Source organism: Camelus dromedarius, chromosome 16 (assembly GCF_036321535.1).
Source record: "Camelus dromedarius isolate mCamDro1 chromosome 16, mCamDro1.pat, whole genome shotgun sequence".
Lineage (NCBI taxonomy): Eukaryota > Metazoa > Chordata > Mammalia > Artiodactyla > Camelidae > Camelus > Camelus dromedarius.
In genome coordinates, this window is record NC_087451.1 from 28,429,343 (window position 1) to 28,457,332 (window position 27,990).

Sequence of the window (27,990 nt, forward strand, 5' to 3'; positions counted from 1 at the left end):
GTTTTCAGGGAATTACATTTTTAAGACGGGGAAAGGGAGGCGAGCAGGAAAGACAAGCAAAGAAAAGGGCACCCAAGCACCTTTCACCAAGGCAGCAGCTGGAGGTGCGGTTTGCAAACAGACGAACGGACGGACAGAGAGACCAAGGGGGCAGAGAGCAGGATGAGGCCGACCCAGAGCCGTCTGTCACTGCCTGTATTTATTATACTTTCGGCAAATTCTTAAGGTTTTCTTCGTGGCCTAACATATATGGTCAGACTTCATGAATAGACATTTAAAAGAAGGAAAAATGTTTACAACTGGGTCAGAATTCAATACACATTCCTTCATTCTACCTCACTGTAAGCCTGCTTTTAATAAACTAGCAACGCTTAAGTGCACAGACATGTTACACCACCGAGCACTCACAGTCACCCTGAGAGGGAGGAAGTTACTGTAACTCCCCTTAAAAAAAAATCGAAGTGTAACAGACCCACGTCATATCGATACCATCGTAAATGTTTTCAGCAGTTCATACAGATTGGCTAATAGTGGATTACGTAAGGCTGGTTTTTGTGTGTTCACCTTCCTAGTTTCACCTATCAGTTTGTAGATCCAACCAGCTTTTCTACACGGAGAGTCATGCTGTTTGGAAACAGTTATACTTCCGTCCAGCCTGCGTGGTTTTGCTGCCTCGCTGCACGACCCAGGCCTTGCAGCACACCTCTGGGACTCCTCTGTGGACTCCCCTCTGCGGACTCGCCTCTGCAGACGGCCAGGCCGGCGCCCGGCTCCGCGCCTGGCCCTGGGGCTCAGACGGGCACCACGTGGTGTGACGTGGGCTCCAGCATCTTCGAAGGACGCTGTCTGTCACGTGGAGGGAGTTCCCTCGTTGGTCCCTCGTTGGCTCCTCACTGGTTTGCTGAGAAGTCCTTTTATCTTCCCAGTCAGGAATGGATTTTAGATTTGGTCAAATGCTTTCTTTCTCTCCACTGATGAGATGATAATACGGCTTTTTGTTTGTTACCACGATGTTACTTTTTTTTTTTCTGTCTTTAAACAAGTTAACATTCCTAAAGTAAGTCCCCCTGGGTCATGACGCATTGCCCTTTCACACCGTGCGGAATTTGATTTGTGAAGTTTGGCTGAACATTTTTGCGTCCACGGTCACCAAGGACACAGGGCAGCAGCTTTCTTTTCCTGCCTGGTTGCAGGTTCAGGACGCAGTGAGGCTCGCGGGATGGTGCAGCAAGTGCTTACCGCCACCCACGTACTTCATCAACGTTTGGGCAGAATTCACCAGGGAAGCCACCTGGACATGGAGTTCTCTTTGCAGGAAAGTTCTTAACCACAAACCTGAGTTTTGAAGCAGGTCCAGCGCTGTTCGGGTTATCTTCCCTCTAAGGGAGCAGCCGTGCCATCCGAGGAACTTATTTCACCAAAGTTGCCACAACTTCGGGCATCGAGTTGCTCACAGACTCCCTCACCGTCCCTCCGGATGTCCAGAACCTTCGGTGACGCCGCCTTGCTCACTCCTGACTTGGGTCTTGTGTCTTCCTTGTCTGTTTCCTCATCAGTCTGCGCAGTTACTGGTCTGCTCAAGGCAGCAGCTTTCTTTCGATTGAGTGAATCTTTTCTGCTCTCCACTGTGATCTTTGTTATTTCCTTTCTCCTGCCTCCTCTGGATTTGACTTGCCTTTCTTTTCCTAATATCTTAAGGTGGAAGCGGAGGGCAATGATTTGAAACCTTTCTTCTTTTCTAATACACGCATTTAGGACAGAAACCTCCCTCGCGGCACCACTGATCTGTGTCCCACAGTGTGTTTGCACTTTCATTCAAGGTATGTTTACTTCCCTTGAGACCTCCTTGTTGAAAAAAATTATTTTAAAGTTCTTATTTCGTTATTTTATATACTAATGTAAATGTTTATATGATTATAAATATTCATAATTATGTACAAATTATACCAAGCATATAAGTTATATTAAAGCATACATATTTCCCAGCTTCACGGAGGTGTAATTAACAAAAACTTGTATACATGTAAGGTGTAAAACATTTGATTTAAGTATGTATTGTGGAAAGATGAGCACAATCAAGGGGACTAACACAGCCGTCATTTCACACAGGTACCATTTTTTTCTCGGTGTGACAAGGGCTCCTAAAACCTGCCGTTACGTACACAGTGCAGCACCGGTAACCGAACACCAGGCTGTGTGCAGGCCGCCAGAACTCGCTCACCTCGTAAGGGGAGTCGGTCCCCTCTGACCAGCCTCTGCCCGCCCCCCCCCCAGCCCCCGACAAGCGCCGTTCTGCTGTTTCTGTGATGACTTTTGCGGCTCCACAAACGACTGAGACTGCAGCTTTCGTCTTTGTCTCGTCTGGCTTACTTCACTTAGTACAATGTCCTCCGGCTTCAGCCATGGTGTCTCCGATGGCAGGATCTCCTTCTTTCTTATGGCTGGATGACATTCCACTGTGTGTGTGTGTGTGTGTGTGTGTGTGTGTGTGAGAGAGAGAGGTTTCCCTGTCCACTCATCCGCTGATGGACGCAGAGCTGGCTTCCACACACATCTTGGCTGTTGAGAACAACGCTGCAGCGGACTTGGGAGCGAGGTACCTCCTTGAGACACGGACTCCATTTCCTTCGGATTTGCACCCATTAGTGAGGTTGCTGGACTGTGTGGTGGTTCTGTTTTTAAATTTCTGAGGAGCTGCCATGGTGTTTCCACAGTGGCTGCACCGACTTACATCCCCAACAGCGCACGAGGGCCGCCTTTCCCCACGCCCTCGCGGGGACCCATGAGCGCGTCTGTTTGATGATGTCTCACCGCGGCTTTGACTGCGTTTCCGATGGCGAGTGACGCTGAGCACCTTCTCGTGCGCCCTTGGGCCGTCTGCACGTCGTCATTGGGAGAACACCTGCTCAGGTCCTCTGACTGTTTTTAATTCAGTTTTGTTTTGTTTTGTTTTGTTTTTTGCTATTGAGTTGTCCGAGTTCCTTGCAGTGTACTGTGGTATTAATCCCGTGTCAGCAGATGGGCTGCACACGTTTTCCCACACTCGGACCTCCCGCTCTGAAGGCTGTTTTTTCATTTTGTTGATTGTTTCCTTCGTCGTGAAGATTTCAGTTTGATGTAGTCCCACTTACTCATTTTATACGTAAATTTTTATAACTATAAATAAACGTGAGTTTATGTAAATACTTATGTTGCTTATACAATTTCACATTTATATTTTATTACATATTTTAATTTACATATTTACATTACTTAAATTTTTATAATTCAAAAATTTTTAAATTGAAGTACAGTCAGTTCGTAAGGTGTCATTCTCTGGTGTACGGCATCATGTTTCAGTCACATACATACTTGCTTTCACCTTCTTTTTCATTGTAGGTCACCACAAGATACTGAATACAGTTCCCTGTGCTACAAGGTAGGTCCTTGTTTACCTGTTTTGTGCACAGTAGTTAGTATCTGCAAATCTCAAATCTCAATTTGCCCCTTCCCACCCCCTGCCCCCCAGTAACCGTAAGATTGAAAAGCATCTTAACCGTTTAAAGAGTGCAGTTTACTTTCCACGTGTTTGGAGATTTTCCTGTAACCTACTTTGGTTCTGTGTTTGCTTCCACTGTGGTTGTGGAATTCACCGTGTGCGATCCCACGGCTCTCAGACGCGCTGCGGTTTGCTCTGTGGTGCAGGACGAGGTCTGTCGTGGTGTGTCCCTGGGGCGTGGAGAGGGTGCACGGTGCACAGCCGTGTGGAGCTGCTGCAAAAGCCAGACACGGCCCAGCTGGACACGTGCTCCAGGGAACATTCCCGGGTTGGCTCCGACGGGTCCTCCCACGTACTGAGAAGGGAGGAGTGATGGCTCCTCCCCCTCCCCTGCAGCTCCCCCAGTTTCCAGCTTCTGTGTGTTCAAATGCTGGTACGAGGTGAGCGAACACCCCGACCACATCCTCACGACGAGGGGACTCCTTTGGCCTCAGGAGACGACATGTTACCCGGTGACACCCTCGGCGCTGACGACTGCTGGCTGTGTTAACAGGGGCACTCAGCCTTCATTTACCCAGTGGTCACACGATGTAGCTTCACGTCTAATCTATTTGTGTCTTTTATGCAAAGTGCGTTTCTCTGAGGCTCATTTAGTTTGTTTTTCTTTCTTTTTAAACCCAGCCTGACAATCTCCGCCGTCTAACTGGGCACCTAGACCATTCACACTGTGATTACTGAAGTCATGCTGCACTCTTGCATTTTCAAAAGTTATCTGCCCCGGGTACGGATTTGCAGGACACTGAGGACGCAGCCCGCTGTCCTGGGGCCATTACTGCGCCCGACAGGCGCCCGCTGTCGCCCTGACTTGGCTTCTCTGCGCCTGCGCTTGCTGGCTGCTTTCAAGCCCCTGGATCCATGTCGTCTTTGAGCGCCTTGACGAGCAGGCGCCCTGGTGCCGCCTTCTCCGCTCCTCTTCCTTGGGCTTGTGGGTTTCCCAGGTCTGCAGGTTTACACTTTTCATCAAACTTGAGACTCTCTTAGCCATTATTCCTTCAAGTGTTTACTCTGCCAGCCCCCTCTGGGGCTCCAAACACACACGCAGGTCACTGGCAGCCGCCCCAAGACTTGGAGGCGCTCCCTTCGTTGCACAGAGGGGCCTCTGCTCACCGCGCTTCTTTTTGGAGAGTTTTTAATTCCTGTGTCTTCAAGTTCACTGATTTTCCTTCTGCAAAGCTCAGCTGGTTGCTCATCCCACCCAGCACACGTTCCCGGCCAGGCCTGCAGCCTTCATCTCCACAGCTCTGAGCTGGGTCCCTCCAGCACCCTTCACGTCTCAGTGGAGCTTTTCACGTGGAACAGACTCCTCATGACTGTTCTAACGTCCCCGTCTGGTCATTCTACCGTCTGTGACAGTCCAGGAGAGGTTCTGGGGGGCTGGCTTCTTTCTCCTCGTGATGGACCATGCTTCCCTCCCTCTTCACGTGCCCGGTCACTGCCGCTGGTGGCAGTGAGAGCACAGTAACGCGGAGCGCGGGGGACGCGGGGGGAGACCCTCCGGGACCCGACTCCGCGGAGAAGACGGGGGCCCTGAGACGTCAGGAAAGGGCTCGCCGAAGGTGCTGTCCCGAGGCACCTTCTCACCACATCAGAGCCCCCACGGCACACGTCGCCCCTCAGATGGCACACGGTCCCTCTGAGCCTGCCGCCCTTTCCTGAATGCCCTCCTTCCCCAAGGCTGAAGTCCCTCCTGTCCCCTGCATCCCAGGAGCCCCTCACGTGATGGCCTCGGCTGGGACTGCAGCCTTAGCGGCCCCGCCCTCTCAGCCCTGGGAAGCCCCCGGGGGGTGGGCAGCTCCCTGGCAGGGGACATGGAGTGCTGGGGGGCTGGAGCGCCTCGCTGTGCCCCCGACCCTCAGGGCGGCCACATCGAGGACTCACTCCGGGAGCTCGGAGCTCCACTTGAGGACACGGGGCCAGAACAACTCCCGAGAAACACCCTGAATTTAATCTCATGGAAACTCGGCCAGGGTGATGGTGAGAAGGAAGGAGGACGTAAACAACATTCAGTCTCAGCCGGAAACATGAGAGCTGCCTCTCAGCGAGGTGACTGCCTTCAGACAAACAGGTGCTACGGGCTGGGTAAGCAGCCAGCTCGCAGGACGGTCCCGACGCCCGCGGGGGTTTACAGAGCGCTGATGGCAAGGGCACTTCCTCAGCTCCTCCAGTGTCATTAAACGTGGGACCCCCCCAGCACAGAGCAGATGGTGAACGCGGGCCCGAGACACCCCGAGAGCAGGTGCGACGGAGACGCGCTGCAGGACCAAGGGCTCGGGTCCCCTCAGGGGCCCGCAGCAGAGGGGGTCACGTGGGCCAGGGCCTCTGGCGGTTTCAAGGCAACCGTGTGCAGGACCGGTGTGTGAGCATAGTGGGGTCTGTCACCTCCTGGCCAGCAGTGCTGGCGTGGGAGTCCGAGGGTGTGAGCTGCACAGAGTCCCAGGCAGTGGGCGGTGACAGTGGTGCAGGGGCCTGGACGGAGGAGGGGCTGACACACTGAGCCGAGGCCCCCACCCCCTCCTCCTGTGGAGCCGGGACCGGCCTCCACTCTGCACGGTGAGGCCCCTGCCTCCTGCCCCCTGTTCTGCAGCTCTGCTGGACCCCCCTCCCGTGGGTGGAAAGGGCACCACGCAGATCACAGCGCTTCCATGACAGATTTGCCCCGGGATCCTGGGCAGCTCCTTAAATGACCATTTTCTTATCCGCAAATAACGTGCGAGGTCACACTGACAGCCTGGAGCTGATGTGAGAATCAAGACTCTTCACAGGAAAGCCCTTGGCCCTGGGCGACACCCACACTCACGAGAGCACCCAGTGGGCGGCTCGGGGTCCCACCTGAATGAAGCTCGGTTCTCGTCTCCAACTAGAGACCGTCCAGGTCACTGTTCCGTCACAGACAGCAGACCCACCCACGGGCGCTGCCCTTCCCCCGCGGACCCTCGGCAGGCCCCCGGCCCCCTCTCTGTGTCGCACCAGGGCTCTGCGGCCGGATTGCCGGTGCGTGGCCGCTCTCGGGGCTTGTGTCCCCGCTCCCTACGTGCGCCCTTGACCCAGAGCCTCCTTCTTCGTGTCCTGTAACCCAGCGCCCCAGCCTCCCCTCGACAACCCCCGTCCACCCTCCCTTCTCCCTGAGCCTTCGTGTCCACAGGCCCCTCGAGGACTCGCTGTCTCATCACCGGGTGGACGGGCCTGTCTTCATCGCCCGGACCACACGCGAGGCTTCATCACTGGGGTCTCCCCCACCGTGGCCGCCTGCCCCTCTGTCAGCTACACAGCCAGCCCCCCACACAGGCTCAAGCTCACACCCACCCGGCCCCCCACCTCTGGCCCTCCCGCCCCCAGGCCACCTCCACAAGGAAGCGGGTGGTCGTTGCGGACTGGAGGGTGGCCGTGGGCAGGAGCGCACCAGAGCCAACAGGTGAGCGGAGGGCTGGGGGGACAGACCAGGGCTGGGCCCCTTCCCGGGAGGGAGGGAGGGAGGGAGGTGGTGGCAGGCGGAGGCCGGGGAGGACAGTGGTACTCACGCTGTCCACGGCGAGGATCTTGGCCCAGATGAAGACGAGGAGGGGCCGCAGCTCCCGGGCTGAGCTCTGGAGCAGCTTCAGCACGTAGGGGAAGATGCCCACAGACAAGGCCTGCAGGAGGGGGAGTGTGAGCCTCGGCAGGGGCAGGGCACGGTGTCCTGGTTCCCCGGGGACGGTGCCCGCCTCACCCTGGCCCTTCCTGGGGGCCTGCCTGCTCCGCACCCCGCAGCTGGTCTAGGGTGGCTTTCCCCACGGGGACCTGAGGCTCCTGGGACCCACCGTCCTTGCCCTCGGGGGCCCTGTCTGCTCTCAGCACCAAACCCCAGGCCCCTGAAGGGTGATCGCCACATGGGGACCCTGTCTGGGCCTCCACCTCTTGCCTGCCAGTCGCCCTGGAGGCAGATGGTCAGAGGGGCTGGGAGTAAGAGGGGAGGGGGTGTCTCTGAGCAGGACACCGGACGAAGCTCATTACATCAGTCACCTCGGCTCTGCTCTGTCCATATCCGAAACTTCACGGAATTCTAATGACATCCCAAGGCACCCCCTTTCAGGACAGCTAGGGGGGCGCCCCGCCCAGTGGCCCACAGCAGGCCCGGGCCCGTCCTTGTTCACGAGGGGCGAACGTCGGTTTCTTGCGGTCGGGCCCTCACCTAGGGGCCCAACCTGCACCTGTCACAACACCTCACTGCCCGGCACCTGTTCACACACGGGCGCAATTTCCAACTGGCACAAGCTTAACTCTTTAAAGGGCCAAAATTAGCTTGAAAAAATTAACCACATAAATGAGGCTCCCTCTGAAACGTCATTAACGCACATATCCTCGTCTCTGAAAGAGGACGAGCGAGGCGGCCGAGGCCCTTCCGCAGCGACGCAGCGGCAGCAGGTGCACGGGCCCCGGCCGGCCACGAGGTTAGGGGACGCCCGGGCCTCCACTGCGCGCACCTGCCGCGCACTCTTCGCGCTCAGGCCCCTTGGGGCACCGGGCTGGCGCCGGGCACGGAAACGGTCTGCCTGCTTCTCAGTCTCCCCTCTTCTCCTTCAGCGCTGAGCTACAACCACCACTCTTGGTCGACAGTACATAATGAAACAGCTGCTGAAATGACCCGAGACCTCCTGCGTGCCCAGCGCCCAGCGCCACCATCACCCAGTGGCCCGGCATCCTGACTGGCCCGGCCCACTGGCCCCTCGCGTGCCCCCGTGATTTCTTTGGTAAACAGTGTTCGTCTCTAAAAAATAGGGCCACGTTGACGAAAACATGACCACATACCAGTACCACACACGAAAACACGGACAGTTATTCTTTAATAACATAAAATAGTTCATGTAAAACTTCTAATTGCTTTATGAAGGTTAATTGCCCGATTTTAGCTTTCACACTTTGATTTGCAAACAGAGCCAAATACGGTGCAAACGCTGCAGCTGGTGTGGGGGCTCCCGGCCCTGCCTTGGCCTCCAGGCCCCTCTCAGCACCTCTTTCCCTCGTGTTCTCTAAGTGGACCCCTGGGCTCTATTTTTGTTGGTGTTTTGTTTTAAATGGCCGTTTCTACTCTTCTGTAGAATGAATAATAGAAAAGCGTTTCAGAATTGTGCCTAAAATCTGAGTGACTGTCCTGAGAGAACACGAGCCACGTGTGGCCAGGTCAGTCCCTCCCTGACGAGCGTCCATCAAGGACCCTTTCCGTCCTCGAAGGTGAAGCCCCACAGCAGACAGAAAAGGGGTCCCCGACGGCGACAAGAAAGGCACACAGGGCGTGGCCCACGGGCTCACCGGTCACCCCCGTGGCCGCCCTCGGCCACACGGCCAACGTCCCTGGACTCCGTGATGGTAACATGGGTCTGGTGGCCCCCCCCCCCCAGCAGGAAGCACGTACCAGGCTCACCGCCCAGGGACCCAGGTCCAGAAACCTCCCCAGCAAGTCCAGGGCCCTCAGCCGGTGCACCTGGCTCAGCAGCACCTGAAACGAGAGGGGACGGCGTGAGCGCAGGCCCTCGCGCGGGAGCTGCTCGCCGCCGCTGGCGCTGCTTCTCTGCAGACAGGCTGGGGAAATGCCCCTCCTTCCCCAGCAGTAAGGGGCACCCCCTGGAGAAAGCAGAACAGACGCTTTTCAGCCGTGTTTAAGGAAAAGCTCACTGATGACACAGGACACTGACTTCCAGACGCGGCTCTCCGTGTACGCGCCTCCCTGTTACTCTGCGCTCGCAGGTGCACCGCTGCATCTCTCACCTCCTCGCTGACTGCATGAGACTCAGCGACTCTCCCCCACACCCCTGGACACGCCTGACCGGCGCACTGCCGACGGCAGCGCCGAGCTTCATGGCTGTAAACGTGCGCAATTCACTTAGTCTCCCCGCTGCCAGATATTTAAGTTGTTATCAAATTTCTGCTGTTATAAACAGCACTACGATAAACACCCTAACGGGTTTATCTGCACATTTATGTGGTTCCCCTCAGGACAAACCTGTGAAGTCAAGTCACAGGATCACGGCACACACACGTGTATCGCCAGGCTGAACGCCGAGCAGCGTCGAGTCCGCGCCGGCGCCACGGGCTGGGTGGCCTTGGGCAAAAACTTCTCTGAACCTTAATCTCTTAATTCATATGTAACACAGGACTCACTACATGGGTTCCATTAAATGTAAGACTAAAAGCTCCCAGGAAACACTCGTCCATATTACACTATTACTTGCTTACATGATGGTTAATAATAAAATGCCCTTTTAATCTGAATTTCTTTGATTACAAGTGAGGCTGAGTATTTCCTCATAGGTTAATTGGCTATTTCTCGAGTAAACTGGTGCGCGTGCCCTTCTCTCCTCCCTAAGCGTCTGGCTTGTTCTTACTGACATGAAAGAATTCTTTGTAGATTAACACCAGCCACCTCCGCCACGCACTTCCCTCTTTTCTCCTGTGTTGTATCAGTTCTCAGCTCTCACGGAGTCACCTTACTGGCTCTTCCCCGTGGTGTGTACGTGCACCAGTCCCCGGGGTGAACGCACACGCCACGATTCCCAGTTGTCCCAAGTGTGTGGGGCACTTACCGTGTGCGGCCGCCGGGCTGGGTGCTGGGGCCACTGGGACCAGCAGGCCCCCTCCTGGCACGACACCCAGCGCTGCAGAGCAGGGGTCACACGGCCGCACTGCAGTAACCACTGTGACAGCGGACACACAGCCCGGGCCGCCCCCAACTCTGGGGGTCTGAAGGCTCTCCCTCCCAGTGGGCACCGTGGGGGTCCCCGGGTCCCAGGCAGAGGGGCTGGGAAAGCTGGGGCTGTCCGAGGAAGGGCAGGTGGCCAGTCTGATGGGGGCGGCTCCAGAACCAGCCAGGCCTGCACACCAAGCTAAGAGCGTCAGTCTTTCCTAAGACAAGCCGCAGGTGAGCTGTCCAGCATACCTGCCGTGGGACAGGCTGGCAGGAGGCCAGGGGACCCGGCTGCCGCCGTGACCGATGGAGAGAAAGACATTCCAAGACAGCCAGCAAGCACAACTGACCGGAGGGTGGGGTCAGGGAAAGGAGACGCGGGGAACAAGGCTGGGAAGGAGGCGAGAGGGAAGGAGCAACGGACATGCCAGCTGGCATGGGGTGGGTGCAAGGGGGAAGCTGGGCAGAGGGGTGGAGGGAGGGGCAGGAGGCAGGACAGGGGGAGGGTGGGTTTTAGCTGTGTGCCTGCTCCTGGGAGATGTCGGCAGCCGGAGGTGTGAGAAGAGGAACTTGGGCCGCGGGGACATGGACCCCGGGGACGCGGGCCTGGCGGGAGAGCAGAGACGGCACAGCCAGAGCAGCAGTGTAAGGGGCGAACGCGGGCTGGTGGGAGCTCGAAGCGGGTGGGGGGGTCACAAGATGGGGGACAGAGAGGCAGCGAGAGAGGCTGGACAGAGCAGAAGGAGGGCAGGGATCTCCAGAGGGAGGCTGGGGTGCTCCCCGGGGGCGAACAGCCTGTGACTGCAGAGGAGCCAAGCAGGCATCTCTGGCTGGTGGGTCGCCCATGGTCAGGGAGCGGGAGGCTGGCTGCAGCCACCGGAGGGTGAGCTGTCTCCCGCTGGCTGGGGGCCTGTGTCCCTGCCACGGCTGCGAGGGGGACGCCAGAGAGCATGCTTTGTGTTTGGAAATGCTGGGAGTCTCAGGCTAAGGAGCTGGGAGGTGGCTGGGGGGCTGTTCACGGGGCGTCTGACCTGACCTGATCCTCTCCTGCTTAGCCCAGGGCTATCACGGGCCCCGCGGCCAGGAAGGCAGGTCAGACAGCAGGAAAGTGTGAGCTTTGGGGGCAAGTGGCCCGACCTGCTCACTTCCTGCCAGTGTGGCTCCAACCACACCCCCGGGGAACTTCGGGGTTCTCATCCACAGGGCAGAGATGGTGACACGTGGCTTGTTTTCAGAGTGAAAGCGGACGCAGCGGGCACAGTGCTGGCAGGCGTGAGGCCTGTGAACGTCCCCGCCGCCATCCCAGCACCCAGCCACGGGTGTCTCCATCGCTCAGAGGTGACTGCATTGGCTATATTCGTCCTTAAAGAAAACGGAGCTGCCAGAGGTTCAAGTTTCTAGATGGGCCAGGGTGAGCCGAATCTCGGGCTGTGAAAGGAGGTGTAATTCATCAAAAATCAAATACATTTAGCTCTGGTCAAGGTTCTGTTTTCTCTGAGTCACTTTGTTATTTAAAACACCGTCAACGGGAATAAAATTCTGTTTTTCAAGGAAATAGTAGAGCCATCTGCAGTGGAAGAGAAGGCCACGGGGCCAAGAAACCGAACAGTGCGGCGCCTGTATCACCTGCTCTCCGTGTGCACTGCCCAGCAGTGACGGGCGTCCCTCCGGGGTCTTGTTTATGACAGCAGAAGCAGAAAGGGAAACCAGGCCATGTCCCTGCCACCGCTGCGCTGGTGAGACGCCCGGGAAGCATGGGGGGGCAGCCCCCGCATCAGAGACACGGCGTCCGTAGACGCTCGGCGACGCCGGGCTTCGTGCGGCGGGGACTGAGCAGCGGCAGGGAGTCCTGGTTAAACGTCTAGTGTTGGTTCCTAAACGTGATGTCTTCCTTCCGATTCCTTCTGCTGATTAACGTTGTTAAAAAGCTGAAGCCCGATACAAAATTAATTTTGAAAAAAAGGACTGGCTTTTGTTTGTGTTTGTACATAAATCCCTGTTTCGGTGCGCCCGGCCCTGGGGAAGTCCCAGAGATCAGCGTGGCGAGCTCAACGAGGGACTGGGTTTCCTCTGTTGCAAACTGAAGATTAATTGTGATGACACGAACACCCAGACCAACACCGAGCTGCCGGGGAGCCACCTTCCATTTGCCTCGTGCTCAGGGCTGCATGCGGGTCTCTGGGCTGAGACGGTCGGGCAGAGCTGCTTCCTGAAAACAGCCTCGCAAGCCTCGCAAGCCCCTCCCGGCGTGGGGGATGCGACGGGCCGGCTCCTGGGGGCCCGAGATCAGAGGTTCTGGAGCCAGCGATGCACTAACATGTGTCATGGCGACGCCCAGTTGCCATCCGGCTGCCACTCCCTCACAGCCCTGTACTTTCATACCAAGAATTCGGTTCGTAAATGAAACGGCACCGTGAAAGCAAACAGGGCTTCCTGATGAAACACCCACCCTGAGCTGCGGGGCCTCTGGAAGGTCCCGCCTTCCCTCTGGTGCTTCCTGCTCTGCCTGGGGCTTCTGTGCCCCTGGGCCCCGGGGAGTGCGGACAGCCTCATCGAGCCCAGGCAGGGCCACCAGGCCAGGAGGCCACGGGGTCCGGCAGTGCTGCGATCCCTCCTTCCTACCCCTTCTGTTGACTTGTATTTTTAAAAGGTGAAAAAGGCCATCAGGGCTGGTCAGGAAAGGCGTACTTCTAGGCGTACAGCTGCACGAGGGGCTGGGGCCTGAGCGGAGCGGCCACTAGCCCCAATGGCCTCAGCCTGAGCTTCTGGGTGGGAGCGCCTGCCCTGGCAGTGGACAGAGGACCGGGGACTGGAGGGCCGCGACATCCCTGATGAACGTTCTCTCTCCTGACTCCCTGAGGCACTGGGGGTATTTCACGGATAACGGGGCCCAGGTTCTGGCAAACTAACGGAATTAATGAGAAAGAGGGTGACTCCGTGGGCAACGACGCACAGCACCACGGGGCACAGCCTCCCGGGAAGTGGAGAGGTGACGGCGGCCACGCTGGTTTGTCAATAACCTACGGGTGCCAGGTGTGGCGCCCACGACCACCTGTTCGTAACTTGCTCAGCCTCTCCCCTTCCCCCGGGGGTCGATTTGCAAGTCTCGTCCTCCCAGAGAGAAGGGGCGACGGTGCCTTGGAGCTCGCTGGTGTAGCCATGGGGGGGAGGCGGGGCCCCGACCACACCCCAAATCAGTGTTTCATGGAGGGCAGAGAAGGCGCCTCGGTGACTCGGCCAGGGGAGCCCTGGCAAGGCAAGGATGCTTCCGCACCAAAGGCTTCTGGAGGGAGCTGCACACACAGCTGGGGTGAACGAGGCCCCGGGAGGCCCCGAGATGGCCGACCTGAAGAAACTCACCTGTAAAACGATGGGAAGCTGCTCAGGTGGGTTCCTGTTCTCCACGCCCATCGTGAGCCACACCTGGAAGGCGGTCAGCTGCTCAGCAAAGAAGGGGCTGTGCTGTGGGAGGAGCAGAGCGTTAGTCAGGCCCCGGCTCCTTCCGCGGCCCGGCCCTGCACTCCCGCCCGCCACCCACTCGGGGCAGCGTGGCAGAGGAGGTGAGAGGCAGGCCGTGTGGGCGCCAGACGCGGTGGATGGGGAAGCTGGTCCCGTGAACTGAGGTGGGAAGACTGTGGGGGAGCACGCGGGGAATTCAGCCTGGACGCTTGAATTCAGGGCCTGCTGGATGCGCGCGTTGAGGGCGTGGGGGCCACTACACGAGCCCACGGTTCAGGGGCAGGTCTGGGCTGAGACACAGATCCAGCTGGAAGGTAGGTGAGAACGAGAAGTGACCCTGGGCCGAGCCCTGTGCCCCAGCGGTGAGGGGCCGAGGTGGCGGGGACCCAAGGACGAGACCTGCGGGGGAGGCAGGGGCAGGCGGGAAGCCGGGGTGGGGGTCTGCAGGGGGGATGCGGCCGGCAGTGTCCACGGCTGTGGAGAGTCAGGCAGGGCCAAGGTCCAGAGCTGACTGCGAGACGGAGGTCCCAGAGACTGCTGAGGATGTAACGGGGGTCCCTGGGGTTGGGCAGACACACAGCCCGACTGGGCTCAAAACCCAAGAGAGGACGACTCGGAGATCTAAGAACAGACAGTCTTTTGAATGAACTTGGCTGCAGGGGGGAGGTGGGGCGTGGAGGGGGCTGATGGGGAAGGAGGGTCGGGGCGGGTGGTGTGGACAGGAATTTCTTCTCAGAGGTGGGAGCGCAGGGCGTACTTGTGAGGAAGGAGCTGCTGGCGGGGGAGGCAGGGGCTGGTTGGGGGCCCTGGCAGGTGGGCGGGTGGCACGTGGCCCTCCGGGATTGGGGCACAGGGACGTGGCTGATGTGGCGGGACTCCCAGAGGAGCCGTCTGTGGCTCCTGTCTCTGGGAGGTTGGGGGGGGGTGCCACAGTCGGGTGGAGGGGAGCGGGAGTGGGGCATATCTGATCAGCCCACTGGGCAGCAGGGTGTGGAGGGCGGTCTGTGCCCACGCTGGCGCCAAGGAGGGGTGGCCCTGACTGGTGACGACCTGGGCCAGGGAAACCAGAGAGGCAGTGGCTCAGGAAGGGGGTGCCCAGGGCGGTGGAAGGAGGTCTGGGGACCGAAAGCCCAAGTAGGGGGACCGCTGAGTTTTCTGTCTCCCAGGGTCCTTTCCCCCAAACACGCGGTCCTGCTGCCCCTGAGCCTCAAATAGAAGGAATTCCAAATCTCTGCACCCGCCCACTGCTCTTGGCCACAGTCTTCACTTCCCCCCCAGGAAGAGCGGGTGTCCGTGTGTGAGGGAGGAGGGTGGGAAGGCTGGGATGCGGGCCGTGACTCCCAGGTTCTGGCAGGTGTAGGCACGTACGTGTACGGACTCTAAGCCGTGGGCAGGGCTCCGCGCACCTGGGAGCCAGACTCCAGGGCGCTCAACGCCGCGCCTTCCAGACGCCCGGGGGTCAGAGCCACAGCGCTCTCACAAAAAGTCAACCTCACACAAGAATTCGGCAGAGAACTTTCACACTTGGGGATTCAAGTTCTTGCAAAATCAGCTTACATGAAGTTAGTCAAATCTGGAGGATAACCTGTAAATTGGAATGCAGCCCCCAAAGTGGTTTCCCTGTTTTTAAGTGTGAGTTACTTACAAACTGGTTTGGAAACAAAAGTCCTATGAAGGGCTCCCTGCCCGCACCTGTGGGAGGCCAGCTGGGCAGAGAGCGAGGGAGCCCTTGGGTCTGGGAGGGAGGGGAGGTGGAGTCAGCTTTGCCCTGTGGACAAAGTGTGCTGTGAGGCTGCGCTCCTTGAAGCAGTGGGAAGCTGACAGGTGAGACCAGCCGCCCAGCAGAAGCAGGACTCGCACTCTAACAACACTCCACAGAGCAGCTCAAGGGCTGCCCCGGTGCACCCAGGACGCACAGGTGATGCCGGGGCCAGACCGCACGGCTGCCTCTCAGCGTGCCAGGGTGACTGTGCGGACTCTCGGGGGGAGAAACGGAACCCAGGCTGAGTGTCCTGGAGGAGAGCTCACAAGTCATGGGTGGAGGCTCTGAGTCACGAGCCACGTGTCCTGGGCCTCCCAGGACGATTCTGATGCCAACTGGTCGGCCCACATGTCACATGGGCCAGGGGCCTGAAAGCAGGTGCCAAGGGCGATGGACTGAGAGCAGGGGCCCCAAAGGGCCCCGCCGGACCACCGGGCTGATCCCGGTGACCAGAAAACCCACTTCTCTGGGCACTCCTGTCACAAAGGCACCAGAGCACCTGGCCACACCTGTGCACCTGCCTCAGGCCCAAAATTTAAGAGGCACCAAAAAAACACAGTAATCAAGGTAAAAAAATACCTAACGCAACATTTAAGAAAATAAAAATGACTGTCAAACCCACAACGACAAAGTATCACAGGTCCGTATGAGACAGGCCCGCGGGGGAGTCGGGCGGTGGGGCGGCGGGAGCCGGGGCAGGAGGGGCCCCCAGGGACCCCTGACGTGCGGGTGCCGGACCTGGTGCCTGCGGACTCTGTGTGTGTTATGCTTCCTCAGGAGTGAAAACCGAATGAAAAAGCTGGTGTGTGGCCGACGTCAGGTCGCCCTCCCCGACACAGGCTGGCGAGGTGACTTCTGCATGCAAGAGTGACTGCAGCGGATGGGAGACGCGGGTGAAGAGCCCCAAGGAGAGACCTGGCCCTGGCGGGGGGGGGGGGGGGCACGGGACCCTGCGAGGCCGCGTGCAGCGCCGACCCCCTCCCACGCGAGGGAGACCAGGCGCGGAGCACAGCGAAGCCCAAGCCGGTGAGGCTTCCCGAGCCGTGTTTGCGGCAGCAGGCCCAGTCTGCGAGAGCGCGGGCCAGGGGACCGGTCCCCTCGGGCGACGCCAAGCACCCGCGGGAACCCAGAGAAGGCCCTGCCGGCGCCGCTCCGGGGTTCAGAACCAAGACCGGCTTTAGGTGCGCTGAAGGTGCAGGTGGGCGGAGAGCGGGCCGAGCCGTGGGCGCAGACCCTCAGCGGGGGCAGGTGGGGGCTCGCTGCAGAATTCTCCCAACTTTGCTGTAGGCTTGAACATTCATAATAAAATGTGGAAAGATTCAAACAATAAAGCGGAAGGAAAGAGAAGACAGAACAGAGGGAGGACCTCTGAGTCCAGTCACCGCAGCCTTGAGGGGCACTGAAGTCACCTGCGGAGTCAGCACGCACGCCCGCCGCACCCCCACAGACAGGCACACGCCCCGCAGATACCCGCGCGCACGCGCACGCACACGCACACGCACACGCACACAGCGCACACACCCGCCCTTGACTCAGTACCTTAGGCGCCTCCCTGTGGCCGTGATGTGAACTACAAGTTGAAAACTCTTGCAATGACCCTCACCTTCCCCGGACACGGTGCCTCTGACCTTGCTCAAGGGCTGTGTGGACACCAAGGTCCAACACACGCCACGCACAGGCTCTGTGCTCCAGGCCTCATGTGTCCCCTGAATTGGATACAATTATAATTCCTGATTTAAAACAAGGAAACTGAGGCACCGGGGGCAGAAGGCGGGGAATAACCTGCGCACGGTAGTGTCCCCGGGGGGGCCGAGGTGACGGTGTGAGAGAAGGCCAGTGACTCTGGCCCCGACCCCACCCTCCTTCGGCTCAGCCTCAGGGGGCTCCAAGCCCACAGACTTCTCCAGGGGGGCCTCACCCCTGTGCCCTCAGCCAACACTCAGCAGATAGACTGTGAACGGAAGAAGGGCGTGGCACGGGCAGGGGAGGCTGGAGGGGCCCCTCATGAAGACGCCCAAGGTGGGGAAGTCAAGTCGCCTCGGCAGCCGAGTGAAAGGAGGTTAACTCAAGACCACCAGGCCCCACCCAGGACGCTCGCCCAGGGACCAGACCTCCGCCTGGGCCAAGCCCCAGCCTCAGAGGTGTCCGCACGGCCGCCGGGCAGCAGGGCGCGAGTCCCCAGCGTCCTTAGCGGTGAAGAGGCTCAGGACCTGGGATGAGGGAGTGAGCCTGGGAACACAGATCCCCGCCCACAGCAGCAGGGGAGAGGCTCCTAGGAGTGGACCACACCGAAATCTAACTTTAGCCCTGGGGACCCGACCTGAAACACTTCCGGCGCACCATCTCTCCCAGGCTGGAGACGGCGTCTCTGCCCCAAGCGGGCCTTGCAGACCAGGTGTCCAGAGGAGCGGCCGCCGCATGGACCACGTGGGCGCCCTCGGAGGACTCACCCGAAATGCCGTGCCTTCCTCGATGATGGTCGGCAGCTGGGAGAGACAGATGTCGACGGCCAGGTCCCAGGCTTGCCTGCGGAGGGAACCAGAAGGACCCACAACGCATTAGTGACGGCCCGCCGACAGGGCCCTGATGGCGGAGCCACAGCCTGGGGGGCGGGCACCAGGAGCTGGCTGGCCTCGACCAGCCCACAGCCGCCTGTTCCCATCCCCCGCGGCCCTCCCTGGGGATCGGCACCATCCGGAGGCACACCACTCGCCCAGGCAGGCGGCGCTCCCGTGCTGGGAAGGGCGCGCTCAGCCGCCCCCCCAGCTCCCTGCGGCATCGGACCCGGCTGCGCCGCCTGCAGGACTCTGGGCCTGGAACTCCGGCGCGCCTCCCAGGGTTGGCTTCCCGCCCGTGAGCCGGGCTAGCGACGCTGTCCCCAGGTCCGGCAAGGCCCTGGCGGGTGGCGGCATGCAGGGACACCGCAGCGGTGCTCAAGGCTGACTCCACACCAGACACGCAGTCCCCTCGCTTTCCCTGGGGTCACAGGACGAGGCGCGGGTCCTCGTGTTCTCCCCCTTCTTCTAGAAACTGCTCCCCATTGAAACAAAGACAGCGACAGTCAGACCAGGGGCTTAGTCTCTGGACCTGCCACAGCTTCCCCAGCGCCACCCCCGGCACATGGTGGCCGCGCTCGGGCTGCCAGACTGATAACCGCCCGCCTGTGGGCGGAAGGCGCCCTCTCACGCGTTTTCATAGGGGATCAAAACACACATGAAAAGTGAAAACACCCAAAACACAGCAAAGTGTACGATAAACAGAAGATCAGAGGGCTCTGCTTCATTTTCACGTGTACGGCACGTTTCTTTTCCCCCAGACCGGCCCCTCCGCACAAGCTGCCCTGCCCGCACCGACCTAATCAGGAGGCAATCAGGAGGTAGTCGGAAGTGCCTCAGAGCCGGGCAGTGAACGGCTCCCAGGGGCTCAGCAAGCGCCCCGGCTGCGGCAGGGTGGCTCTCGCAGCGTTGAAGGGGGGGGGGCGCGCCTCCTCTTTGTCCAGACAGAAGAAAGTCAGTCACTGCACTTAAGCTCCAGAAAGAGGCTTTGGATTTGACCAGATAAGAAGTTTCAACTTGGGAAGTGAGAACAAAGTGTCCCGGTTGGGTCGGTGACGTGGGCGGTCAAGTGGGCAGGGCCCAGGCAGCCGGCGGTCTTGCTGCGGCCGACACGTGGGCCCCCTAGCACCGCGCCCGGCAGGCCCGCGGGCCCTTGGCCGGCACCGCCTCTGGGTAGCCGGGCTGCCCTGGAGAGGCCCCCACCGCTGCCGCCCAGCCCCTCCCGGGTGCGAGCCGGCCCCGCGAGGCTGCCTCGGCCCGGGAGACGGCCTTCTGAGCAGTGTGGCTGGCACAGTCTGACGGCCCCACGGCCTGGCCCCCAGCGGGTCCAACCCCCAGGAGCTGAGCCCTCTGCCAGGCGCACATTTTGGTTCCAGGAAAGCAGCTCAGAAGAGGCCCTGGAGCGGGGGGGCTCACCGGGGTCCTGGGAGCGCGGCAGGGCCGAGGACTGTCTAAGTGACAGGGGCCAAGAGCTCTGCTCAGGCTCCCGGAGGACAGGAGGGAGGAAGGGCACCTGAAAACACCTGAGACCTACTGGACACTGAGTGGCCAAATGAGGCCGGGAGCCCGCGGCAGGCTGGCGCTGGGAGCCGGCCCCCACCACGGGCCTGGGGCTGTTTGTTCTGTGCACGAGGACAGGGTCAGAAGGAGGACCTCGGAGTCCCCTTAAGCACTGAGGTCGCGTGGCAGCGTTCCCAGCAGCAGCACGGAGCTCTGCTGAGCATCTACTTGGTGGGTTAAAACTGGCTGCATTTTCTAGGATAGAATCAAAACCAACTTGGAGTCTTAATTTGGGCTTCTCACCCGGGTAAGTGGGAAGTGGGTCCCGTAAATCCTGCGCCGCGGCGGCAGGTGCGCGTGCTGGCGGAACCAGGGAGGTGTCCGTGTTCGCACTTCCCACGGCCCCTGCGACCAGCGCACTGCGCCCCCGGGAGGGAGGACCCGGGCCTCCCCGCGCCCCGGTGTGGAGCAGCGGGGCCTGTGGGCCGTGGGCGGCCGATGAATCACGGCCTGGAAAACGTGCCACCCAGGCAGGAGCTCGGGTTTTCAGGAAACGGGCTCAGATGGCAGGGGCCCAAGGAGTGGGCTGGGTGAGGCGCCTTCCAAGAGTACCCGGCTCCATCTGCACCCGTCAGTCAGCGGCTGGGCTCCCTCGAGGGGGAGGAGAGCAGGTTACCACTGCGGAGAAACGCGAGGTTTCGGGACCCACTGAAATGGAAAGTGAAGGCGAACGACTCCCCGATGGCTTCGCATCAAAAATTAAACAGCAGCCGAGCGGGCGCCGGGCCCTTCATCTCCGGCGCCGCCTGGAGCCCATGTGAGCCTGTGGACGTCCTGCTTTAACCTCAGTTCTGTCAGGCTCTGTTCCCTGCCCTCTCCTCGCCCGAAAGCTCAGCCTCTCCGTCACCACCCACGGAGTACAGTAACGAGATGGTAAATTATTTATTCCGAATGCTCTTTCTGACTGCTGGCTGTGCACTGGCTCCCTGGGGACGCACAAACGTCGGTCTATTTACAAGCAATGGGCATAGTTGTCATGAGCATCATCACCTGGGTGAGCCCGCTGAGAGCCCACTCGGCACCGAGCACCCGGGCGCCTCGGACCGCGGGGGCAGTGTGCAAACTCCAGTGCAGCTGCGCTGGCCTTGGGGTTTCCAGGACTCACGTTTCCCTCTCTTTGCAACCGAGCCCACTGGCTGTTCCCTCACCACCACCCTCCCACCTCCCCTGAGGGCAGGGCTTTGGGCAGGACACTTGCCACCCAGGACAGGGACCACGGCCCCAGCCTCCCGGGACCAGGAGCAGCCATGGCCTCGGGGAGAGCGGAGGGGCCCCGTGCCCCGCCCCGTAGAGCCGCTGGATTTGGGGTTACCAACTATCCGGTATTCCAACCACCGCCTCTAACCACCTGCAGGGGAGAGGCAGAGCACCGGAGAGGATTCGCACCCATCCTAGTCAGCCGCCTGGGCGAGGCCACGCCCCACGCAGCCGCCTGACCCGTGTCCACACCAAGTATTTCTGATCTGACTTGACAGAAGACAATTCTGCACGACTTCATACAGCAACAGAGCTTCTCGCCAGCCCTGAGCGGTGGTCTCCTCCCAACACCCAGAACACGGCAGCCCGGCCCACCCGGAGGGCTCCCTGTTGGACGCCAGCTGGAGCGCAGGACGCCCCGGGGAGAGCAGCCGTCCGTCTGGTCAACAAGGAGGCTGGCGGGGGGTGGGGGGCTCGCCCCTGGACACCCCGGCGCGGTGCTGCTCCTGGGAGACGCGCAGCCGCCCGGCTGCTGGCCCACGGCTCCTCTCCTCTCCCACCCGGTCGTCATCCTGAGGGCACGGGTCTCCTCCAGTCAGAAGCCTGACCTGACATTCGACTCCCGACCAAAGTAGGTTAGTGGCATAACTTTCAATATTTCACGGGCCTGCCTAACGCTTACTCTGGCAGCAGACTCACGCTGGCTCTGCTGTCAGGAAACCCTCATGCGGACAGGACGTGGGCTTCGTGCGTGTGAGCCTCCCGCCGAGAGCTCGCCACCGCCGACTCCTGTGAGAGGAGCCCCGAGTCTCAGCCGGGGGCCCCTCCCAGCGCGGAAGGACAAGAGGGCGTCTGGCACGGCGACAGGCGTCACAGGCGTCGCCCTAAGAAGCCCCTGTGCTTCCAGGCGTCTGGATCCCAGCTGCACTGCCGTCCCGGCAGGCGCCAGGGCTGCCCAGCCTCCCCTCTGAGCGCCACTCTTCTGACGGACGGCTTTCCTCGTCCAAGGCTGTCGGAGGGCCTCTCAGTCCTGTTCCTGGTTCCCGGGCTGGGACGGGCGGACGCGACGCGGACAGGGCAGCGGGGGCTGGAGAGAAGCAGGAGGTGGCTGGGAGCGTGCTGGTCGAGGGGTGGTCGGGGGTGACCCCACGAGTACCCCCACAGCAGCCTCACGCTCACCCCGACTCTGAGTCCGCTCCCCACGGAGCCCACCCCGCAACAACCAGAATTTGCCTAAAAGGGAGCCAGTAGGAGGCCCGGCCACAGACAGCACTCTGCGGGGTCGGGGCCGTGCAGGCTGGGGACCCGGATGGCACCCCTGTCCTCAGGGTGCACGTCAGCCACCTGAGGCCCCCGAGTGCACAGGGAGGTCAGGGCCAGGAAAGCAGAAAACCCTGGGGGTGATGTTGCTAGGTTTCCGTCCATGAGCAGATGGGGCAACGACCCGGCTGAGCTCCTGTCCCTTTTTCTTCCCTTTCTTTATAATTCATGGTTTATAAACACCCGGCTCAGAAGAAGCAGAACTTAAGGCACCGCCTTCCTTGCGGGACGAGGCTGCTTGGAGGGTCTTCTCTTCCAGAAACGCGCGTCTTCTTCCTGATCACTCACTCCAAGCGCCCAACACCCCTCCTCCAGCTCCTGTCTTCGCGGATTCAAGGAACCGCACCCGCTGTCCCGCCGCTCTGTTCTCGCCGGAATCACACTGCCACACAGCCGGCTCCTCCATGGAGGTCCAGCCCCGTCCCTGCTCCCCGCAACTCTGTTCTGTTTTACCCTAGAAATGCTTGAGGAGGCTACGGCTGGGGCATGTCTGCGTGTGATTTCTACCGACGGTCTGGTGCGCAGGGGACCCTGGATTTAGCCCATGGATACGGGGGCTGAGTCTGGATTTTCCCTGAGTGGACGAGAGGCAGCGAGTTTCCCGAATCCTTCCTGGTTCTCTGGGTTTCCAGAGCTGGGGGAAAGTGGCCTGCATACATTAAAACGCAAAACCAGAAACCACTACCCAAACAAACCTGGCCCCGACAACACACCATGAAACGGCCCCGGGGGCTGGGCGAGAGTAACCCGCGCTCCTGGAGTACTGGCGGCGGGGCTTCCCCGGCCAGACGGAGCCGGGATGCATTCTCCCTGATGCTGCCCATCGAGCGCCCCCCAAACGGCGTACGTCACAAGAGCAAGGGAACGGGAAGAAACCAGGGCCTTCAGTCACAGGGTCTGGACTCGAGCCAGCTTCCCCGTCACGTTGTGACCTCTGTTCACAGTGGTGTACGGAGCGGCAAGCCAGTTCTGCAGGGAATTTACAGTCAACGTAAAAGTGTCACGAAGACCACACTCGTGTGTGCGTGAGTGTGTGCAGGTGCACGCACGTGTGAAGCGGACGTGCCAGTTAACTGGCCAGGAACCAACAGTTTTACTTCTCTGGAGCAACCCTGGACACAGGTCAGGAATCCAGCTGGCAGCTTCTTTCCTCGACACCCACCCACAGCCAGAAACCAACCGCGGGTGAGGACATAGGGCCCCGGAGGCACTGGTCCCGCCCGCTCAGCCCTCAGGGGACTCAGGCGAGCCTGGGGACAACCCTGTCGCTTGCTGGCACCACCCCGGCCTCCACCTTTGGAGGCACGCCTGCCTGCTTGGCGTCGGCTGACCCCACGACCCTGGGAGGAGCGAGCACCTGGAGAAGCTGTGCCGGCGGGCTGGCCGGGGAGACACTCACCACATGGCGTGCATGTAGGTGGGCGGCAGGCGGGGGCTGCTGACCGGGGTGCAGTTATACGACCTCATGATCCTCTCTGCCAGTAAGAAGTTTCGAAACAGACTGGCCACCAGCAGGTCCTGTCTGAACAGCTTTTGGAAGAGATCTGGAGACAGAGTAAAAAGATGTGTTCAGTGACTCACATCCAGCGCTTAAAGCAAATACGCAAATTTACTTCCAACATAACTTGCTGGACAAGCAAGTTGGGACAAACACACATATTTCACCCTGGCGGTACACGCACTCACATTTTCTGGTTTTAGGAAACACGGACGGTACCAGCAACTCTGCAGAAGACGCACCCGCCCTGCAGCACCCCGTCGAGGGACCCGTCTCCTGAGCCCAGGCAGCCCCCCGACCCCCGCCCGCCGCCAGCCTCACCCCGAGGAAGCACGTTCCAGGCGATGGTGTCTGTGATGGCCGTGAAGATCCAGTTCAGCTCGCCCAGCGGCGTCCTCCTGTCGTTGAGCCGCCCAGGGATCCTAGGAGACATGAAGCTGTCATGGCGACCAGCATGGGAGCGGACAAGGGGCGTCAGACCAGGGGCAGGAGAGGCTCGGCCACCCGGGGGATTCTCCAGACTCCTCCACCTCTAACCTCATTCCTTAAAACCCAACTCCCATTTCACTTTCTCTCCCCCCCCCCCCACCTACACAAAAGCAGCGGACATGGTGTGATGCCAGCTGGGAGCTCTGCCAACCTGGGAGGCCCTCGGGGCCTCGGGGTCGCCCACTGCGCTCAACACTGCACCCTGAGGCCACGGGGTGCCCACCCTAGTCAAGACATGCCCTTCAGGCAGGGTCTGGGGCAAAGGCCTGGCCTCCTCTCTGGGCTGAGCTCTTCACCCCATAATCTGCTCAATGTGAAAATAAAGCCACTCAGGCCCAGATCCCGCCTCTTAAGTTGACGCGCAGGCCTGGGCACATCATTACTGGACGGAAAATGCCAGTGGTGGGGACGGCAGAGGCAGGGGGTCTGAGGGGAGCTGTGCTCGCGTCCCCACTGGGGGACCCAGACAGGCTACTGAGGGACATTCTGAGTGATGCTTCGTCCGTGGCCTCAGGAGTGTGAGCTGGCTGGACCCTTCTGGAAAGGACAGACACGCGGAGGCCAGAAAACGTCTGTACCCCTTCCTCAGCAAGTCTGCTCCCAGGAATCGGTCCTGAACCCAAACAAAGCATGGGGAAGCGAGGCCCACAGTGGAAGTCAGAAACCCCCTGTGTGACAGCAGGAGAGAAGTGGCTAATCCCAGCACAGCCACGACACAATAACCACGAGGTGTGAGGCCGCCATCTGTGAGCGTCTGCTGCTGTGGGCGAGGCCTGCCCTGCGACAGCAAGCAGAGAGGCAGACAACATCGTGCTCCCCGGCCACACAGAGCACATGCACGGGGGGGGGGGGGGGCGGCCAGAAGGAAAGGCCCGAAGTGCAGTGGCGGGGATGCTCCCGTGCCCCACATCTGCACGCAGTCAGCACCTGCTAGATGCCCTGTGCCCGCGGGCTCCCTCCTCGTCCTGGGCCCCGGGTGAAGCCACATGTGGGCAGGGACAGGGCAGTGGGCAGCCGGCTGGTGACCCGATGGCATTCTTGGCAGACGGAGGGTCTGCCCGAGTCTATTTCCAAACCCAGACGAGGCGCCTCGCTCAGGCGTAGCGCATCCTGAGCAGGCTCCCAGACCCCCCGCCCCGCGGCCGAGCCGCCAGGGAGGGGACAGAGGGCCCTCCTTGTCAGGTGGTGGTCGGCATGCATTTAGGTGTGTTTTTTCAATCCTCATCTTGTGACAATTACCGGCAGACAAACACAAAACCCGACTCTCCCCATGGCCTCTCGAGCTGCCACTGGTGACCTTCACTAAGTTCACTGAGAAACCACAGACCAAGCCGCCTGCCCGACGATTTCAGACCTGGGAACTGCGCAACCGACCAACCACCGACCACCCAAGGCCTGCCTTCTGCATCCCGCAGACGGGGGTGCCACACTGGGACGTGGTGGGAGCCGGCCCCGCTTCCCTCCCGTTTCATGTCACATAGAACTGAGTCCCACCAGAAACTCCGGTCTCCGTTTTCCCCCGTGTCTGACCCTAAGACACGTCAAACCCCGGCCCGCCCGGGGCCGTCCGCCCCGCTGACGCCGGGCTGCGAGGGAAGGCCGCTCGGCCGCTGGAGTTCCCTTCAGCCCTCCCCCCAGTTTCATCCGTAATCAAGGTGGCCCTTTTACAGCGTCAACCCACAGTGTTAATCAAGGACTGACTTCTATGCGAAAAGCACAAAGAGCTGTAGTTTAGGAATAGATCACGGAACTGGGAGGAGACAAAGCCCGAACTCTGGCCCCAGCTGTGCTGTGTCTGGGTGACTTCTGGCGTCTGGGTCCTCTGCTGAGTCACCCAGACGAGTCTCATATGCAAAGTGGGGACCAAAATAAAGAGGAGAGCACTGCTGAAGGAGAAGCAGCAGACGCCGCCTCAAGCTCCCCACCGTCACTGCCAGCCCGCATCTGCTCCCCGGTATCTGGGCTCACCAGCTGCGTTCAGCACCGCCTGCCGTCTGCGGCCCAGCCCGCCCCCGGGTCTGACGAGGTCACCCCACGTGCGTGCCCCCCTCCACCCTCTGCCTGCGGTCCTCGCGGCTCAGACTGAACACGTCTAAAGTCAAGCTCTCCTGTGTCTTCTCCCCACAGCCAGTGTCCCCGCTCCCAGTGTCCCTGGGGAACCCTCTTCCTCAGGGCTCAACCCCAGAGGCAAGCCCACCCATCCTGCCCTGTTCCTCAGCCAGGCTCCGCGCACACCTCACTTCCCGCCGGACATGCCTTCCACCTGCAAAGGTGTCCCCGCGGCCCCCGTGACCCACTCCCAGCCTGCAGCCCCTAGGTTACCTTTCCTCGGAACCTACAGGGGCCGCTGCTTACCACTGCGGGGTTTTCAGGAACCTCCGAGCTACCTCGACCCCGACGAGACCCGGCTCAGAACACAGGAAAGCAGCACCCCTCTGGCTGGAGGAGGGAGGTGGGGAGCCCACCAGCCCCCGGGTGGGCCGCTGCCAGGCCCACGAGGGGCAAGGTCACTGCCGACCGAATTAGGGAAAAAGGCCCCACTTGGCTTCACGGCGTCCATCACTGCCCAACTCGACACATTAAGCTTTGAAACTAGCTCCCTCTGCTTGGGCCATTACCTCGCAGTAGGACAGAAACACCCAGCTCGGTCTCCTCTCATCTGCCCACTAGGAACAGCCTCCCGCCCGCTGTGGGCTGGTTCTGGCTCAGTCTGGACAAGTCAAGCGCCATCCTCCCCGTCAGTGACCCCGACAGCCTCTGTTAGGGTCCTTCTCAGCTGGACCACCCTGCACCTCCCAGGCACGCCCTAATCACGGACACCACTTCTCCGTGCTTATCCACCACCGCTCCATGCGCGGTAGCTGTCTGTGTAAGAAGAAAACAAATCCCTTATGGGCAAGATTTGCTTTCCTTGACATAAACCAGCCCCCCAGATCCTGGCGGAGCGCTAAGCACTCGGCGAGCGCACAGCCCGCAGCTCTGACCCTCCTTACTTCCTGACCTAAAAACAACCGCTCCCATGCGCGCCAGCAGCTCCCAGCCCAAGCCCGAGGACGGCCGGCGCACAGCGGGGGAGCGTGGTCGGGGACACCCGCGGGCGGGGAGATGTCAGCCGGGGGAGCACCGAGCAGCCCCCACGCTCGGCCTCCTCCCGCCCCCGCCTGGGGTCCCACCAGGCCTTCAGGTGCTGCTGAGGCCCCCACAGAGTCAATTCCGCAGACGTCTCTGTGGTAAACGACAGGTGCCCAGGCCAGGCCTCCCGCCAGGCCCCGGGCGCTCGGGGAGCGGTTTCCCGGCCTTCCTCGAGCCGACCCATCTCTCAGCACTGAGCGCCTAACGCTTAGCAGGTGCTCCGTCCACACGTGAGGAGTGGCGGGCGGGTGGACGCCCGCTGAAGAATCACAGCTCTCCGCAAACAAAACATTAAGTGCACACCTTTGGTCTCCAAGAAAATGACACAAGCTCACTAAAAACTCTCACGTGGTAGGAATACAAGTTGTCCCAGCTTCACCATCTGAAAGCAGCAGAGGCATTTTGGCGACCCTTCCTCAGAGAGCACTTCGCGCACAGAATCAAGCAGCTCTAAGTGCACCGAGACGACCATGCGCAAAAAGACGCCGCACTTCCTGCTAGAAACGCCCACGGACACACGTAGAAAAGAGGCCTGGAGGGCCTGCACCAAAGCAGGAACGCTGGCCTTCTCGGCTCGCTAGAGACGACGAGTGATTCTAACCCTTTTTGCTTATCTGTATTTAATTACACACCTTGGCTGAATGCGTACTACTTAAATAATAAAGAAAAATAAAACCTTTTCTTTTAGTAAGAGGGAGGCTAAACCAGTTTTCCCAAAAAGGGAAAATACTTTTAAAAAATGCATTATTTTGTGAACTTATATCATCTCGTATTCAGTTCAAATAAAGCAAGATACATCTTTGTTGCTTTAAAAGGCTTCAC

The 27,990-nt window shown here is 60.1% G+C and overlaps 1 protein-coding gene across 6 annotated transcripts in view; it reads right to left on the reverse strand.

The window, feature by feature from the left end:
• RPTOR (regulatory associated protein of MTOR complex 1) overlaps positions 1 to 27,990 on the reverse strand; it is a 235,351-nt gene that overhangs the window by 52,097 nt on the left and 155,264 nt on the right. For all 6 annotated transcript variants that reach the window (XM_031469283.2, XM_064495402.1, XM_064495406.1 and 3 more), the window contains 6 exons: positions 23,869 to 23,969; positions 23,449 to 23,593; positions 17,868 to 17,943; positions 13,557 to 13,658; positions 8,928 to 9,011; positions 7,057 to 7,167 (listed from right to left, as the gene is read on the reverse strand). In XM_031469283.2, coding sequence (XP_031325143.2) covers positions 7,057 to 7,167; positions 8,928 to 9,011; positions 13,557 to 13,658; positions 17,868 to 17,943; positions 23,449 to 23,593; positions 23,869 to 23,969 — 619 coding nt within the window. The remainder of the gene's footprint in view (positions 1 to 7,056; positions 7,168 to 8,927; positions 9,012 to 13,556; positions 13,659 to 17,867; positions 17,944 to 23,448; positions 23,594 to 23,868; positions 23,970 to 27,990) is intronic.